The 18728-nt window shown below is 36.6% G+C and overlaps 1 protein-coding gene and 1 long non-coding RNA gene across 12 annotated transcripts; one reads left to right on the top strand and one right to left on the bottom strand.

Annotated features, from left to right (window-relative positions):
* Positions 1 to 1016: 1016 nt before the first annotated feature.
* On the bottom strand, positions 1017 to 2917 carry LOC129432192 (uncharacterized). Its single transcript, XR_012368340.1, has 2 exons — positions 2777 to 2917; positions 1017 to 1261 (listed from the first exon to the last, which is right to left on the bottom strand). It is a non-coding gene; the product is annotated as an uncharacterized lncRNA (long non-coding RNA).
* A 578-nt stretch (positions 2918 to 3495) lies between these two features.
* Positions 3496 to 16357, top strand: LOC129432189 (sodium-coupled neutral amino acid symporter 2). 11 transcript variants are annotated; one of them, XM_073863744.1, is made up of 22 exons: positions 7027 to 7134; positions 7682 to 7795; positions 8016 to 8129; positions 8350 to 8463; positions 8676 to 8789; positions 8997 to 9110; positions 9359 to 9526; positions 10071 to 10196; positions 10287 to 10359; positions 10446 to 10561; positions 11426 to 11499; positions 11588 to 11680; positions 11768 to 11843; positions 12247 to 12329; positions 12473 to 12531; positions 12640 to 12777; positions 12860 to 12939; positions 13463 to 13563; positions 14146 to 14270; positions 14352 to 14496; positions 14581 to 14678; positions 14787 to 16357. In XM_073863744.1, exons 1-22 carry the CDS (start codon positions 7049 to 7051, stop codon positions 14898 to 14900), a joined length of 2325 nt encoding a protein of 774 aa, XP_073719845.1. In that variant the 5' UTR covers positions 7027 to 7048; the 3' UTR covers positions 14901 to 16357. The 11 variants fall into 11 exon arrangements, with proteins under 11 accessions (XP_073720126.1, XP_073719845.1, XP_073719954.1 ...); XM_073863853.1 differs by lacking the exon at positions 8016 to 8129 and having other exon boundaries at positions 7029 to 7134; XM_073863834.1 differs by lacking the exon at positions 8350 to 8463 and having other exon boundaries at positions 7029 to 7134.
* The last annotated feature ends 2371 nt before the right edge of the window (positions 16358 to 18728 follow it).

Below are 18728 nucleotides of genomic sequence, written 5' to 3'. Positions count from 1 at the left end.
GAAAGTAAAAGGGAAATGCAATTTTTTTTTATTTTTTCTATTTGTCAAAAAATAAATATCAATAAATCCAGCATAAATCTGAAATTTTGACACAGAATTGAAGGCCTGGTTGTGCACAAATTAGAAATGTCCTTTCTAATGCTTATATAAACATAAATTCACAAAATGTTTCACTAAAGTAGTGATTTGAGCAGTTGCCCATATCCAGTAAAATGAATGGGTCTCTATGGGCATCTGCTGGTCGAAATGATTTAATTCCTAAACTGTAATTCTTTTATGTTTTTTAAACATAAAAACAATTTAAATTAAATTTAGATCATAATTTATGTATTATGTATATTTGAAAATGTATATTTTACTTACAATTATGCTTTCAATTTTGGGGTCATAAAGACCCCAAGGGCCAGAAGTGTAAACAGAAAACGAGGAGCGTTTAAGGGTTAATAAAATTGTAAGACCATATTTCTTTAGGAATGTTTTGTAGACATCTAGTCAATGTTATACAACCATCTCAGCAGGATATTACAATGATGCGGTGAAAAAAACATCTCTGCTGTAGTTTTATGTAATTCCCCAGTGAGACCTGATCTTTGTTTGCCTTTCTTGTCATAATCCTGACCCTCCACCCCATCCTTCTTCAAAATTCGTCAGGTGCTTTTGATCCGAGGCAACTTTCATAATATTAACGGAAAGTTTTATTGGCGTTTGAAGGGGTTCTTCAAACATTTAGCGGTCTGGACTACTGCTGCCCTGCGGTCAAGGAATTATGAACCGAAACTGCTTTTTAATCTGCAAAAGGATTATAGGCCTAAAGCTTCATATCAAAAAGATGCCCATATTCTTCCAATCACCTGCCGGCTCGTCTGGAAAATTCTTTAGGCTTATTATTTCAAAACATTGTGGGTACATCTTGGCCAAAGGCATGAGTGTTATTTTCTAAAGTCACTGTAGATCAAGTGTTGTCCTTAATACAACCTGCATCTAATCAAACCCTGTCGAGCAAATACCAGCATTACTGCTCATTAACATTTAACATTTATTCATTAAGCAAACCCTTTTATCCAAAGCGACTTACAAATGAGAAAATCGCAGATGCAGTCATACTTTATGTGCATTTGTACTGCTTCACATGCATGCAGATGAGATGGTGCGCTTCACTTCCTATCATGTAGTGTTGTTTGCTTTCCAGTCTGATGGATCAGTTATGAGCACATGAGCTGTATACAGACAGGCATGGGAGTCCTTATAAATACTTCCAGAGCTGCTAAAAAAATACAGAAGTGGCCTTAGCAATGCATATTCCCGAATGCAGGTGGACATTTTGCTGCTGTTGTTGTTTGTGTGAGTTCTGTGTCCCACTTGCTCTGCAAGTTCCCATGAGTGCAGGCAGCAGGCGGCTGTTTGTTTAGGATGGGGGATCAAATTTTTATATAAGAGTGATCCGGGGGAAGATGAGCTGACCTCCGACCTGCTCTGCAGGAGACCAGCGAAACCTCTTCTCTCTCACGGACCCCTGTGCTCGGAAAACCAGGAAAGCCACAGACATTCTCTGGAACCGTTTTGTATGTCTTATTTTCTTGTCACTTTATCTGAATTATTTTACTGTATTTTTGTTTTTTTATCATTATCAACGTGTCGACAATGGATTAGGAATGCAAAAATTGTTATTGTAATTGCTGCTTCACAAAAAATAACAATAAACTATTAATTAAAACTTTACCTTGTAGAAATTCCAAGTCTCTAATGTGTAAAATAGACATAGCATTGAAGCTTATTCTGAAACCTGCATCAAAATGCATTCAATTCAGTTTTTACTATAGCTGTGAAAAAATGATAGATACTTCACAAGTAACTTCTGCCCCGAATCATGTATGATCTTTTATGTCTAGAGAAGAGGTGAACAAGTTCAAAAATCTAAAGGGTTTACGAAGGAATTACTGTATACTTGGGCCTCCTTTAATACGCAGTCGGGCAGATCGTTTACCACTGGAAGAAATTCAGCACCATTGTACCTCTCCGTAGGATAGGACATCCTACAAAGATTAATTTGAGAGTGAACTGTAAAATACTCAAACCAGTGACATAGCATAAGGGTGAGAAATAAAGATCTGTGCTGATGAAGGTATCTCCTGACATATGAGAACATTAATATGCGTAAATCCACTTTTAAAAAAACATTCACACGAACAGTGTCCATGGGAGGCTATTGCAGAAAAAACATTCCTGGTTATCTCAAAATCTCACGCTTGCACCTTTGAGAATGTTCTAGAGCTGTCCTGGAAAATTTTCTGTAGTTGAACTTGACAACTATATTTAATATACAAAAAGCAAAATTACCAGTGTTAAATGTACACTGCTTGGGTTTATATGAGTGCCACCAGACATGGTGGTGCCCATATATACTCCCGCAGTGTACATTTAACACTGGTAATTTTGCTGTGTATTATTACACCAAATCAATATTTACGCAGTGAGGAGATGCATATTTTAAAAACATTCAAAACAGAAAAAAATCCAATCTTTTTCTAAACGCTTGTGGCATCTTTCCATTTGCAGTCTTCTGTTGGCAGACTGTACTGTACAAATGTTACAAATGTTTACTGTACACACATACTTGCGTGTCAGACGTCTCAGGGTTTTACTTAAATTGATCACTTTGTAAAGATCATTTGTGGACCTTATATGCCACCAGTTTTAAAGGGAGAGCTGGGATTCCTCTGCCTGTTATTTCACACAGTTTGGAGACAGAAAAATGCTTTTGTTGTTCCAGTCTTACCTATGGAGTCGGGGCGTCGCCTGGGCCCCACGCTCTGTTTCAATAGGTCACACATTCCATATCCATGTTCCATTGTGCTCGGAGCGTCACCGGGTGCAAACTTCAGCTCAGAGGACGCGGTGGCTTGTAATCCAGGGGTAAAGAACTTCTGTGTGAAGGTGGTCAGGCGAGTGATCCGGTTATGATTAGAGGAAAGAAACAACAAACTCAACTTATTGCTCTTGTCTTCAGTGACCCAAAAACAAAGTAGCTACAGTTTGCATGGGAAACATTCCCAACTGGGTTAATCTCAATTTGTGGTAACCATGTCTATTATTATATTACTATTGTTAATTTTCATGAGAGTTTGAGGTTTAGACCATTTGTTGAGAAATACTGACTTCATTATCTTGGCAAATCTGAGCACAGTTGAGATCTGTCGAACTGTAGATGAGACACAGCCTTTGTAAAACTTTGCTGTCTTTAATTAGGAAATGTGTAAAGCAGGAGACTTGTTTAAGGTTTCAGTTTGCTCTGACTGTCTACGAGAAACAATTGAGATAAAACATTTATTCATTTAGTTTTGTTAGTTTCTGATGGACAGAATGAAGATCTGTCTTCATCTGCCAGGATGTGAGCTGATGGAAAGTAACCTGCTCTATGTTTGTATACAATCCTCGTCATTGGGCTCCACCCCTTGCACAAGTCCTGCTGGCTGATGCAATTCAGCCGGTGAATATAAACCGTCTTTGAGCGACAGACATAAGACGAGTCTGATTCCGGGACAGCTTCTTTAACCATCAGCTTTAATACTATTATTATGATGAAATATTATTGGCTTTAGGAGTACTACTGTATTTTTATTTATAATTCAGTTACTTTTAATCTACAAGATATATATTTACTTATTTATACGGATATATCAGAAATCATTTCATCGGTTCTGTAATTGATTACTGGAACATTCTACACAACTGGGAGGGATTTTTTTCGATCAAACAGGATTTGAAGAAACTGATCTGTGTTAATTCTTGAGGTAAGATTTCATACCGGTTGTTCAACAGTAGCCTACGCGTGTGTGTTTCAACACAGTTTTTAACCAGATTACATTCTGTTCTTATTAATGTAATTCCATTAGTTTATTATTGTCTTTATTTATTTATTATTGCCCTTTTAAGGGCTTGCCCAAATGTAAATAAGATGTATTCAATTGCTTTGTCGTGACTCATTCGTGTTTCATCATCTCTTTCAGCACATCGACAAAAAATAAATGAGAAAATTATACATTTTAACTTATTTACTTGACAGCGCGCAGTAACTGATACGTTGTATCACACTACTATCCCGCGTGTACATATAATTTAATTCGTTTGAAATATTTCATTAATTTGTAACACAGATTGTCTGACTCTTTAGTCTTAATCATCTTTATTAATAATAGTTCGGTGTGAAGTCGCGTATTGCGCTTTACATTTGAATTTAAAGTCTTATTCAGTGGCTTTATTTCGTTTGTTTGATCTTTCCGATAAATGTGGGGCGTCTTCTCGAGACACGCCGAGCATCTTCCTCTTTCCCTCGGATTCAATCAACGGTTACGTTATTGTCATCAGTGTACGTTTAAATGTAACCCTATAAATAAAGTCAAGAATGAATGAAGATTAAGTCTAGAATTAATTGTTTTGTTGGGAATGTGTACATTTAGATTGAGGAGATGTTGGTATTAATAGTTGATGACGATGCGGCTGCTGGTCGTCGGTGCCGGGGATTTGTAAATTTCCACTCAGTCTCTTCTCTGGTCACGTGACCACAATGATGTTGAGGCGGGGCTCCCCTAATCTATACGGGCGCGCGCGTTCTAGACACAGGGAAAGTGAGCGCGCTTTGACAGTCCTTTAGATTTCTGGTTACACCAGAGGTCATACAAATATTAGATATTAACAAATTATTACGGAAGCCGAGAGAGGACATGCACTATTATTATTTTTGCTTGCTTGTTTTCTCGTGATCATGACTTAATTTCTCGTGATCTCGAGATAACAAAAGTTGTTTTCTCGTGATCACGATTTAATTTCTCGTTATCTCGAGATAACGAAAGTTGTTTTCTCGTGATCACGACTTAATTTTCTCATGATCTCGAGAAAACGATCTCGTTATCCTGCCATGATAATCCAAATGTCACAATGTAATTTCCTGTTCATAATATTTATTCTATTTTGAAGTGGACTGCTAATGTATATGAGTTGGGGTCTTCGCCGTTACCACACTAATGTGTAATATATAAATAAAGTTGGACGTTCATGGTCGTGAATTTAGGGACCATCTCTAAAGTAATACTGTACACGTTTCTATCGTCAATAGTATTGAACAGTTTATTTAAATAAATATCAACAATCTAAAAAGTGTGCATTAGCTGACAACCACATAAACACGTTGGTTTTGTGACTGTTTGTTGACTTTCAGTCATTCCATTTAAATGCTGTTAAAAGTAGAAACGTGTATTGAGTAACTTAAAGATGGTCCCTAAATTCACCACTGTAAAATTGTAAATATTGACAAATCTATTTCAGCTTGCGATCTCTGATCCAAGTAAAATCTCATTTGTTCATCCATGCTAATTGAGCAAAATATGCTTTTGCTGTTTACAAACAAAACAACACGTTCTATCGAGTACACGCAAGCTTTAATCACATCTCAAGAATACAACTTTTGTTATGTCGAGATCACGAGAAAACAACTTTTGTTATCTCGAGATAACGAGAAATTAAAGGCGGAGTCCACGATGTTTGAAAGCCAACGTTGATACCTGAAATCACCCAAACAAACACGCCCCTACCCCAATAGAATCTGGACCTTCTGTTGATAGACCCGCCCCACACATACGCAACCCGGCAAGGATGTCGGTTAGTAGACACGCTCCTTACTGCTGATTGGCTATAAGTGTGATTTGGTAGTCGGCCCGTCTCCTTTTCCAAAGTGTTTTTCAAACATCGCGGACTCCGCCTTTAAGTTGTGATCACGAGAAAACAAGCAAGCAAAAATATAATAGTGCATGGCCTCTCTCGGCTTCCGTAAATTATTAATATGAATACTTATTAATTTTTAATGGATGAATCCTCACTACGGTGAGTGAACAAAGCTCCTGGTAAAACAGAGATGAATCATTTGAAAACTTCAGACGTGGATAACAGCAGCACCAACAGCAATGAATACATCATTGGTTATCAAAAAAGTCAAAATAAAACTCTTATTAACAGGTAAAACCTGCATACAATTAAGCTTGCACATAGAACTAGGAAAAGTGAGCACGCTTTGACAGTCCTTCAGATTCCTGGCTACACCAGAGATCAGGGACGTGCACAGGAATTTTGAGGGGCAGTTGCTCTGACCTAAAAAAAAGGGTACCCTCCCAAAAAAAGCGTGTGAAGAGCGCGAAGGATACAAATGTGCATCCTTTCCTGTATATGGGATATTTCTCGAACAAAGGACTCAGTCCTTGGCTGAAATTTCGAGGATCCTCAACATTGGAACAGTCCTTCGACGGACGTCGATGACGTAGCGTCCTCGAAATTCTAGCTTCCGAGGATCCTTCCTTGACATTGAGAAACGGCTAGTGATAGCTTTCTCCAAATGTAATGTAACTGAAAATGTGTTCGTCTGAAAAATGATGGACATGTGCATCTCGGACAGCTTGGTGGTGAGTAAATCATGGGTTTAATATCACTTTTGGCTAAACTATCCCTTTAACCCTGCTGAAAAAACCAGCATACCAGCAAGACCAGCATATGTTGTGTTTTGACCACCAGCTAAACCACCAACAAACCAGGATGGACCAGCATGGGTATTATGCTGGTCTATGCAGTTTTTCATCAGGGAACCATTTTGAATAAATGGTTTACATTTACATGATACAAACTGATTTTAGACAAAACTCATGTTTTCTTATGTTGTGAATATCATGTCACGTGTGTGTTGTGAAAAGCACTACCCATACAGTAGGCTACAGTATACAGCGAATCAGACGTCAATCATCGATGGATTTTCTTCAACCTGTGGTACAGTGTTTCTGTAGGTTGCGCGCGTTTAACTGGGTCTGACGACGAACAGGTCGCGCATATATAGGCTAATGGCGGGTACATGTGTGATGTTTTGCTTTTAGTTAAAATATTAGTAAATTAGTATTCACGTTATCCAACATTCTTTTTTTTCTGCGTGTTTCAACATAGGCTACAGGTAAATCCGCATCAGACGATTCAGTTTTGCAGCAGAATGAAAAAAGCCTCTAGTAAAAAAGACATGAGTAACTTCAGCATTTTAAAAATGGACAACAGCAGCGAATGCAACGGTTATCGAGAAAGTCCAAACAACACTCATATGAACGGGTAAAACCAGCATATTGCATAATTTTGCATATTGGTTAAACCTGCATAGTGCATTTTGGCTACACCAGAGATTATACAAAATATTAGAGATAAATATTATACTTAATCATTTTTTATTGATGAATCTTTACTATAGTGTGTAAGATTTAATATTAATTGTAATGTAAATATTAATGTAAATTCATACAGAACGTTAATCAGAATAATGTTTTTGTTACAGAATGAAAAAAGCCTCTAGTAAAAAAGACTTGAGCAACTTCAGCATTTTATAAATGGACAAAAGCATCGATTGCAACGGTTATCGAGAAAGTCCAAAAAAAAATCTTATCAACTGGTAAAACCGGCATATTGCATAATTTTGCATATTGGTTAAACCTGCATAGTGCATTTTGGCTACACCACAGATTATAAAAAATATTAGATATAAATATTATACTTAATCATTTTTAATGGATGAATTCTCATTAAAGGTTTGATATTAATTGTAAATGTGAATATTAATGTAAATTCATACAGAAGGTTAATCAGAATAATGTTTCTGTTACAGAATGAAAACAGCCTCTAGTATAGAACACATGACTAACTTCAGCATTTTAGAAAAGGACAACAGCAGTGAATGCAACGGTTATCGAGAAAGTTTGAAAAAAACTCTTATGAACGGGTAAAACCAGCATATTGTATAATTTTGCATATTGGTTAAACCTGCATAGTGCATTTTGGCTACACCAGAGATTATACAAAATATTAGAGATAAATATTATACTTAATCATTTTTTATTGATGAATCTTTACTATAGTGTGTAAGATTTAATATTAATTGTAATGTAAATATTAATGTAAATTCATACAGAACGTTAATCAGAATAATGTTTTTGTTACAGAATGAAAAAAGCCTCTAGTAAAAAAGACTTGAGCAACTTCAGCATTTTAGAAATGGACAACAGCAGTGAATGCAACGGTTATCGAGAAAGTCCAAACAAAACTCTTATGAACGGGTAAAACCAGCATTTGTATAATTTTGCATATTGGTTAAACCTGCTTAGTGCATTTTGGCTACACCAGAGATTATAAAAAATATTAGAGATAAATATTATACTTAGTCATTTTTAATGGATGAATCTTCACTATAGTGTATAAGATTTAATATTAATTGTAAATGTGAATATTAATGTAAATTCATACAGAAGGTTAATCAGAATAATGTTTCTGTTACAGAATGAAAAAAGCCTCTAGTAAAAAAGACATGAGCAACCTCAGCATTTTAGAAATGGACAACAGCAGCGAGTGCAACGGTGACCGAGAAAGTCCAAACAAAACTCTTATGAACGGGTAAAACCAGCATTTGTATAATTTTGCATATTGGTTAAACCTGCTTAGTGCATTTTGGCTACACCAGAGATTATAAAAAATATTAGATATAAATATTATACTTAATCATTTTTAATGGATGAATTCTCATTAAAGGTTTAATATTAATTGTAAATGTAAATATTAATGTAAATTCATACAGAAGGTTAATCAGAATAATGTTTCTGTTACAGAATGAAAACAGCCTCTAGTATAGAACACATGAATAACTTCAGCATTTTAGAAAAGGACAACAGCAGCGAGTGCAACGGTTATCGAGAAAGTTTGAAAAAAACTCTTATGAACGGGTAAAACCAGCATATTGCATAATTTTGCATATTGGTTAAACCTGCATAGTGCATTTTGGCTACACCACAGATTATAAAAAATATTAGATATAAATATTATACTTAATCATTTTTAATGGATGAATTCTCATTAAAGGTTTAATATTAATTGTAAATATTAATGTAAATTCATACAGAACGTTAATCAGAATAATGTTTCTGTTACAGAATGAAAACAGCCTCTAGTATAGAACACATGAATAACTTCAGCATTTTAGAAAAGGACAACAGCAGCGAATGCAACGGTTATCGAGAAAGTCCAAACAAAAGTCCTATGAACGGGTAAACCAGCATATTGCATAATTTTGCATATTGGTAAAACCTGATTAGTGCATACAATTACGCGCGCACATATACCTAGAAAAAGTGAGCACGCTTTGACAGTCTTTCAGATTTCTGGCTACACCAGAAATTATAGAAAATATTAGATATTAATATTATACTTAACAATTTTGAATGGATAAATTTTACACTAAAGGGTATAAGATTCAAATTCATATAGAGTAATCAGAATAATGTTTCTGTTACAGAATAAACGAAGCCCCTGGTAAAACAGAGATGCATTTCAGGCCTTTAGACATGAACAACATCAGCACCAACGGCAATGAACCCCACAATTATCAAGAAAGTCCTAACAAAACTCATATTAGTCAACACTACGGTTTTCAAAATGGTCCAAACAAAACTCATATTAACAGGTAAATCCAGCATATAATTTTGCATACGGGTAAAACAATTACGGGGACTCGTGCTAGACCTAGGAAAAGTGAACGCGCTTTGACACTCCTTCAGATTTTTGGCTACACCAGAGATTATAAAAAATATGATTGATGGATGAATCATCACTACAGTGTATAAGACAGGGCTCCAGACTAACTTTTTTCACTAGGAGCGCAGTGGCCCCCAACTGAAAATTTTAGGGTCGCAACCAGAAAATTTAGGGGCACACACTGTAAATCAACTTGCTAACCAAATATTCACATTTCTACTAATTTCCACTGTATTACTAATAAATACTTTAATGATAGATGCAGAAAGTACAATGTGCTATTTCAAATTCAGTGTCACATCACAAAAGAAGGTCAAATTTACTGGTCGCACATGTGCGACTGGATGTAAAATTAAGTGGCACACTCTCAAATTTTGGTGGCAAAATGCCACCATTTGGTGGCAGTCTGGAGCCCTGTAAGATTTAAATTAATATAAAGTAATCAGAAGTTCAGAACATTGTTTCTGTTACAGAATGAACAAAGCTCCTGGTAAAACAGAGATGAGCAATTTCAGCACTTTAGATGTGGACAACAGCAGCACCAACAGCAATGAATATGACGGTTATCAAGAAAGTCCAACCAAAACTCCTATTAACAGGTAAAACCTGCATACAATTTTGTTTGGTCATTATTATCACAATAAATCACCAGTTATATGCAGTCAAACACTTATTTAATGTGGTTACAGTTTGCAGTATGTCGACGTGGATGCAGAAAGCCAGAACTTTCTGTCTGGCAAGAAGAAATATGAGAATGAATATGTAAGTGGTTCATCTGGTCAGAGACATTTAATCGATTTCATAAACATGAAAAACGGGTATAAATCTTTTTCCTCTTGTTGCTTTAGACTCCCGGCTCAGCGTCGTTTGGGATGTCAGTGTTTAATCTCGGCAATGCCATCATGGGAAGTGGAATACTGGGGCTTTCCTATGCCATGGCCAATACTGGCATCGCCCTGTTTGTGTGAGTATTGAGTTTATGTAAAGCATGCATTTTACCTTGTCTGTAGAGGAAATGACAGAAATTATATCTTTATATCAAACAAAATCATCTGATACCATCTAATTGGGTCTTGTTGTAGTTTATGTGATTATGAACATTAAAACTGTTAATGTGTCCAGCTATTTGCCCCCGAATGTGTTGAGTTAATCTAAATCTGTCGATTTGGCTCTGATAGAGTAAGACTTGGAAAACTGTAAACTTGGTGTTTACAAACAATGCTGTGTCTGTGCATGTGGTAATCTCCTGACAAGTGTGCTATAGGCTTTCTTCTGTTATATAAAGGTATTAAGGTGAAGAAATCCAGTTCACTGCATTTTTTCCATGAAGGTATTTGCAGGGAAAGCATTAGTGTGCGATTAAAGCAGAAGTTAAATAGTGATGCTGTAGTGTTTAGCATGTGAGATGGAAATGTACTAAAGGTCAGGCAGGTTATAAAGGGTTCGGTCTGGTTAACGCAAGCAGACAATGGATCAGATGACTGTGTGAGAGTTGAGAATATAATTAGATCTAATCCTTATACTGTGAGTTTGTGTGCTCGTATAACAGACTGTAATGAAGAGGATCATTATGTGTAGTTTAGACAGATGAGACCGAATTGGGACAATTGTGTCTCTCCACACATTAATATTGGATGTGAACATGTTTTTTTTTTGTAATATTTCACCAATATGTAACATCTTGCTCCACTTCTGCAGTGGAGGTGGATGCAAATTCAATTTTATGTTCATTTAAATGTTTTGTCATGGGATAGAAAAAGCTTCTCGTGAGTGCTTGTGAGTATTATGAATAATTCATGTGTGTTTCTTCTCTATTGCTTGTGAACAGGATCCTGCTTGTGGCAGTATTAATCTTCTCCTTGTACTCGGTGCATTTACTACTCAAAACAGCCAATGAAGGAGGTGAGTCTCTTACCAGTTTTACTGTGAGTGTGTTTTTATTGTTAAATGTGATTGTATGAGTTTTAATGTTCTTTCTCTCTCTGTCCAGGGTCTATGGTTTACGAACAGCTGGGGTATAAAGCGTTCGGGCTTCCCGGCAAACTGGCCGCCTCTTGCTCAATCACCATGCAAAACTTTGGAGGTAAAATCCTGCGAAAATTCTTATGAGAAGTTTGTTTTTGGTTTGTTTTGAAAAGCTTAAATTATTTCAATTCTGTTTAATCCACAGCTATGGCCAGCTATCTCTTCATTGTGAAGTACGAACTACCGATAGTCATCAAGTCCTTTCTGGACACCAATGACAAGTAAGATTCACATTCATATTCTGTTTTGAGTCGGCAGCTTAGAGATTAGGTACGAGCTGTCACAGGCCCTTTGTTGTTGTACTCTTGTTTGTTTCTAAAGATTGGCTCAGAACAGTACGAGTGCTGTATTGTACATCTGTCCGGTCGGGGTGGTGTGGTGTAGGGTCTGATAGTCAAAGACAACCATTTAGTTTTGTCCCAGTGACCAAATACAACAAACAGTGACATCAAAGATTTAGGACCTTACATGGTCCAAAACCACATGAAACACGGCCTCGTATGCAGTAGAGACAAAAGTTACATACCACAAACAGCTGTGAGTCTAAGAACAGGATGTTCATGAACAGCTGTGGTCATTTGTCCTATAAACACTGATGTACATTTTTATTTTGTTTTTTTGCAGTTCCTGGTACACTAACGGCGACTACCTCGTGCTGATCGTCACCGTGGGCATCATTTTACCCCTCTCATTGCTTAAAAACTTGGGTAAGTCGTAAGAGGTCAAAAACACGGCAGGGTAATTTTTTTTAGAACGGACATTCAAAATGACGTTGGTGATAGAAGTGTTTTGTTTGCATTTGTATGGGGTGTGGTTTGTTTTGATGCTCAAAATTTGCATTTTGTTTCAGGTTACCTGGGATACACGAGTGGCTTCTCCTTGTTGTGCATGGTGTTCTTCCTCATTGTGGTGAGTTCAGAGATATGCAAGTGGTTAACAACAAAAACCATTAATAGCCAATGCAAATGAAACATTGAGTTTGGTATCAGTTGTCTGATGGGGCGTTTTGTTCTTCAGGTGATCTACAAGAAATTCCAGATCCCGTGTCCTCTACCTGAAACCCTTATTAACATCACAGTGAACAGCTCTGTGTCTAAACCCAACACCACAGAGGACGACTGCTGCAAACCCAAATACTTTGTCTTCAACTCACAGGTACGAGAGCTTAGATTCACATTGTTACAGATTTGCATTTTTGTTTGCGTGTGTGTGTCTAATGGCTGGTGTTTGATCACAGACTGTGTATGCGGTGCCCATTCTGACATTTGCATTTGTCTGCCACCCGGCGATTCTGCCCATGTACCAGGAACTCAAAGAGTGAGTACAAGCCGTAAAAACATTGGTTACCTCTCAAATGTGTTTATAAAAATATATTAAAGCATTTTTACATTCCTCATTCAGTAATTAAAGGTGCAGTGTGTACATTTTTGCGACATCTAGTGTTGAGGTTACGACCAATGGCTCAGTCCACTGCTCACCCCTTGCTTTTGAACTGCATAGAGAAGCTACGTTAGCCGCCACCGGACAAACATGTAATCATCGGAGACAACTAAGTAAAAAAATTGTCTGTTAAGGGCTTCTGTAGAAACATGGTGGCACAAAATGGTGACTTCACTGTAAGGGGACCCTCTGTGTATGTAGATAAAAACATCTCATTCTAAGGTAATAAAAACGGTTCATTATGAAAGGTCTTAATACACCCCTGATAATATAGTTTTGTATAATATTTTGCATTTATGTCAAGAGATCCTTCTAAAAATTACACACTGCACCTTTAAGCAAATCAAGCATTTGTTGCCCTACATAAAAAAGCAAGCTAACATGACCTGTTTGTTTACAGTCGTTCCAGACAGAAGATGCAGAATGTGGCAAATGTGTCCTTTCTGGGAATGTTTGTTATGTATCTACTGGCTGCTCTCTTTGGATATCTGACCTTCAACGGTAAGCATTTAAAACACACATGCACACACATAAAAAATATGTAAGACGCACACTTTCTAGTAAATTGGGTGTGTTAGAGTAATAGTAAAGGCTCCAGGACAGGGTGGGAAGACATTCATTCATTCACGTTTATTAGCTGAACCCTACGATGTATTTAAAGTTCCAGGTCAGGGTGTGTTTGTCATCACGGGAGGTGTGTCAGATAAAGCACTCTGATTGGTCAGATATATATCCGAGAAGGACTGAGAGCCGTTCAGCTGTTTGTCTGGGCACGATTAGAACATCATGTGTTTAATGTGTTTACCTGAATGATGGGAAATGTTATGTAACCTGGAAAATTTCTCAATCTATCTGTTCCTGGTCAAGGAAAAACAAACATTTATACAAACTCACCACAAAAAGGACATTTTTGAAAGGGTTAAACTCCAAAATAACCTACACACATTATCCTTAAAATTCACTGAGTGCATTTAAATAAAAACCACTCTAGAGAGCATTATGTATAATATGATCCTGATTTTGTTGTTATTACGTTGTGTGGCAATAGCAAGAGTCTAAACATGATTGTGCTTTATTTTACAGAGGCTGTCGAATCCGAGCTTCTTCACACTTACTCCAGGGTCTACGATTTTGATTTGGTGCTTATGATCGTGCGTTTTGCTGTTTTGGTCGCTGTGACCTTAACTGTGCCTGTGGTTCTTTTCCCTGTGAGTATTTAAGTTATTTTCTCTGATTCCATCTGAAGAATTACGGCAACATACTGAGCAAAACCTTGTCCTTGGTTATAGATCCGTACCTCAGTCAACCACCTGACTGGCGCAACTAAAAACTTCAGCTGGCCCCGTCACATCTCCATTACCGTCGGCCTGCTTGTCTGCGTAAACATTCTGGTCATCTTTGTCCCCACCATCAGAGACATTTTTGGATTTATTGGTAAGTGAAGACTGGATTGGATGACATCCTGCTTTACGGCACATGCAGCAAAGTGTCTGACACAAATGTTTTATCTGCCTGCAGGTGCATCTGCTGCGGCCATGCTGATATTCATCCTGCCGTCTGCCTTCTACATCCAACTGGTGAAGAAAGAGTCTATGAAGTCTATTCAAAAAATCTCGGTAAGAGAAGATCCACCTTCACCGTTCAAGCAAATACATAAATGCCCAGATAAATGTTGAATTCGGCAAAAAATAATTCATATATTACCTGTAATCTCTTCTTTGCAGGCACTTTTGTTCCTGATCACAGGCATCTTTGTTATGTTGGGTAGTATTACTTTGATTATTTTGGACTGGATCCACAATGCCGGAGTTTCTGAGGACACCGGCAGTGGCCACTAGTGGACATGTCATCTATGACTGACAGGAAGATGGGGCGGAGCTAAGTCACTAAAACTGCAATATATATGAACAAGAAGCTGCTCGTTTATCAGCACAGAGCAAAAACAAACATCCCATTCTGAAAGAATGTTTTGAACTTTGTACAGTATCCTCTTAGACCACACAGATGGTAACGACTCTTATTATTGTGCTTTTCATAATGAATTTCTTTTCCTTGTGTGCTGTAGTTTTGATACTGTTGAATTGTGTGGTACGTCACATAAGGTTTATTTGACCCTCAAAGTGTGAATAATTCAGGTCAAGCATCATGTACTTACAACGAAAACCTTACAAGAGTCTCACGATCAACGGCACGCGAGTGCAGCTTTGTGTTTGACATCAGTTTGTACCTTGATGTTGGTACGTGGAAGACCGCTTGACCAATCAGCAAATGTGAAAATGTCTTTTTGCTTTGAAAAGGTTTGTTACATTTCTACTGTCTGACTTAAGTCGCTTTTTACTGTAGTTTAAATCTACTAATGGACAAAAGCTGATCTGAAGTTACAGCACCAATTTACTGTAAATGTATTTCAAATCCAAGTAACGGTTCATCAGCTGTTGGTACGTCAAAGTCGATATGGTTTTTCCGTTCATTTGTGAACCCTATTCAAGAGAAAATAATCTTCAAAAGGTCTTGGAGTTCAAATATATTGGTTAATGTTAATCATGATAAGTCAAATGATGGCATTTCAGCTGCAGCCTTTTTAAATGTTATTTCACTTGTTATGGTCACATTTCAAGCAAAATAGCTTTTGAAAGCTATTTCATGTTAGACTCTAAAGACTTGCATTGGTGGTTTACTTGATTTACCATTTCAGTGTTTGCCATTGGCAGCTTAAAGGTCCTCTCTGAATGAGAGACACAAAGAGAAAGAGAGAGAGAGAGAGGGGTTATTTTCACTACTCATGCCTCATTGTGCTTCCAAAAGCTAAACCTCAAGTGTCATCCAACTTGTTACTCTCGAAGATATTTATGAAAGAACACCAATGTAATTTTATCTATTTTACTATATTTATATACTGTACATGTGTAAATAGCACAAATTGAAGTGTATATATGCTGCTGTTTTATTATTGTTTTTTGTTCTCAATTTTGCTCAGTATGTCTAAAATATGAAATGGCTGTAGAACTGTAGTCTTCTCATATATTACTCAGTGTGTCTGGTATCTGATTAGGCCCTCCTCATTGGACTTGAATGTTGTTTAACTGAGAGGTTTCTCTTGGCTTGTTTTGGCTTATTGGTCAGGCCCGACACACACAAACATACTACTACTACTACTACTACTAAACTGCAGACCTTCGAGGGGTAAACGCTCCTCATGTACAAGAGGCCATTCCTGCGAATGTTACGCTCTTGTTTCAATGAAACACTGTGTATATAAAGTAATTAATATCTAATAAAGTTTCAGGATATTCAATCCATGTGTCATTTATCTCATATGGTATATTGTATTATTCATCAAGTAACAGCATCATTTTCTTCAATACCGTCCAGCCCTAGCAGGTGGTATTTTATAAAGACTTTGTACATACAGTACATTCAGGCTTTTGACCTGTGACGCACCAATAAAGAAGAACCTGGTATACTGGTTAAACTGGTTTTACCAGTAAGTTAGTGGACTGGAACCTCATTGACACCAAACTCATGCGCTCACTGGTTTTATTGGTTGGTTAAAAGTTCCACATCAAGAAAGTTAAAAGCTAAACGTCCCCTTTAAACTCTCTGTAAATGGAAATGGGGTCGTTTCTGTCCTAAATGAAGGCTGTTAGGCTGGCAGAGAGAGTTGGTGTGTAAGCCACAGAGACTCTGTCCTCTGTAATTAATTGTTTAAATTAAAGCAGGTATAGGACAATAATAGCCACGGTATCTGAAACTTTGTCATCAACAACAGAACAAATGAGAAGAGTAAATTCTCATCAGACTAACTAAAGCAACACAAACAAAGACAAATCCTTATTTATAAGAACAGTCTTTAAAGAGAGCTATCAAAAACATGTAAAATCCCATTCAGCCATTTAAATACGATACAACTGTGTTCAGCAGAAAAGAGAAAGAAACATTTAATTTGTATCTAGGGAAGGAAGGGACTTCATGAAAGATATTGTACAGTCAGTGTTATTATTGAAAAATTAAATCTGCAGAAATCGGGGTCTCTCATCACCCTGAAGCAAGTGGAAAACACACCCTTACGAAAATTAACCATGCTTTTTTGGTTTTAACTGTAGTAAAACCATGGTTAATTTCAGTACCATGCTTTTGCTAGTAATCAATACATCAAAAGGTGTAGGTCTGAAGGTTGTCTGCCCAAGTTATTATTAAACACCATGTGTATTATAAATTATATATATATATATATATATATATATATATATATATATATATATATATATATATACCTTAAAATAATTGTGTACACTGTAAAAAAAATTGCCTCCCTAACTCAAAATTTTCTAGTGACTGCTAACATTGACAATTATCACTTGGGCCAATAGATTTTCTGTGAATTGAATTTTATCAATTGTGCCAACGATCTTTAAACATTAGCTCAATGGGAAATAACAGGTTGAGCCAATTGAATATAAGAAACATGTTTTTGCCCAATTAACTTTTTTAAATTGTGGTAGCATTCTTATTTTAATTTACCCAAACTGAAAATGTATATTGGTAAAATTATATTGGTAAGGAACCATGCTGAATTGTTTATTCCCCGTTTTCCTAATAGAAAAAGAAACACTCAAACTATTTTGTAACATTTTATTTATTTTTATTTATTAGTAATATCTTAAAATTGCAAACATACAAAAATGGTCTGCATACAATTGCACAGTAGACATTAGAAAAGAAATAATTATTTTTAATAAAAAGTTTTATACAATAACAGTCACAAATATTTTGTGAAAATTTAAATAAAATGTAAGTAACTGAGTGTACCTTCCCAAGGGACGATTTCCTGGACAGGGCTTTTTAGTTCCAGACTAAAAAGCATGTTTAAGCTGTCTTAATTTAAAATCATCTTTCACCAACATATCTTAACCAATATCAATGCCCTTGTTTTGTCTCAAGATGCACACCAGTAATGTTTTTTATAAGGTTCGTTTGTAAAAACTACCTAAATGTCCTAATATAATACAACCTGCATCTAATCAAACCCTGCAGAGCAAATACCAGCATTACTGCTCATTAACATTTAACATTTATTCATTAAGCAAACCCTTTTATCCAAAGGGACTTACAAATTAGAAAATCGCAGATGCAGTCATACTTTATGTGCATTTGTACTGCTTCACATGCATGCAGATGAGATGGTGCGCTTCACTTCCTATCATGTAGTGTTTGCTTTCCGGTCTGATGGATCAGCTGTCAATATCCCAAACATCTGTATACAGACAGGCATGGGAGTCCTTATAATTACTTCCAGAGCATTGAAGCTTATTCTGAAACATGCATCAAAATGCATTCAATTCAGTTTTTACTTAGCTGTGAAAAAGTGATAGGTACTTCACAAGTAACTTCTACCCCGAATCATGTATGATCTGCTATGTCTAGAGAAGAGGTGAACAAGTTCAAAAATCTAAAGGGTTTACGAAGGAATTACTGTATACTTGGGCCTCCTTTAGTACGCAGTCGGGCAGATTGTATACCACTGGAAGAAATTCAGCACCATTGTACCTCTCCCTAGGATAGGACATCCTACAAAGATTAATTTGAGAGTGAACTGTAAAATACTCAAACAAGTGACATAGCATAAGGGTGAGAAATAAAGATCTGTGCTGATGAAGGTATCTCCT

The sequence above is a fragment of the Misgurnus anguillicaudatus genome, chromosome 1 (assembly GCF_027580225.2).
Source record: "Misgurnus anguillicaudatus chromosome 1, ASM2758022v2, whole genome shotgun sequence".
Classification (NCBI taxonomy): Eukaryota; Metazoa; Chordata; class Actinopteri; order Cypriniformes; family Cobitidae; genus Misgurnus; species Misgurnus anguillicaudatus.
This window is presented reverse-complemented; position numbering and strand designations above follow the sequence as displayed.

Coding starts and splice junctions, on each gene's coding strand:
- LOC129432189 (XM_073863744.1), top strand. CDS start 7,049: ATGAGTAACTTCAGCATTTTAAAAATGGACAACAGCAGCGAATGCAAC. Junction 7,796..8,015: donor AAAAAAACTCTTATGAACGG/GTAAAACCAGCA, acceptor TTTTTGTTACAG/AATGAAAAAAGCCTCTAGTA. Junction 11,844..12,246: donor TTTCTGGACACCAATGACAA/GTAAGATTCACA, acceptor GTTTTTTTGCAG/TTCCTGGTACACTAACGGCG.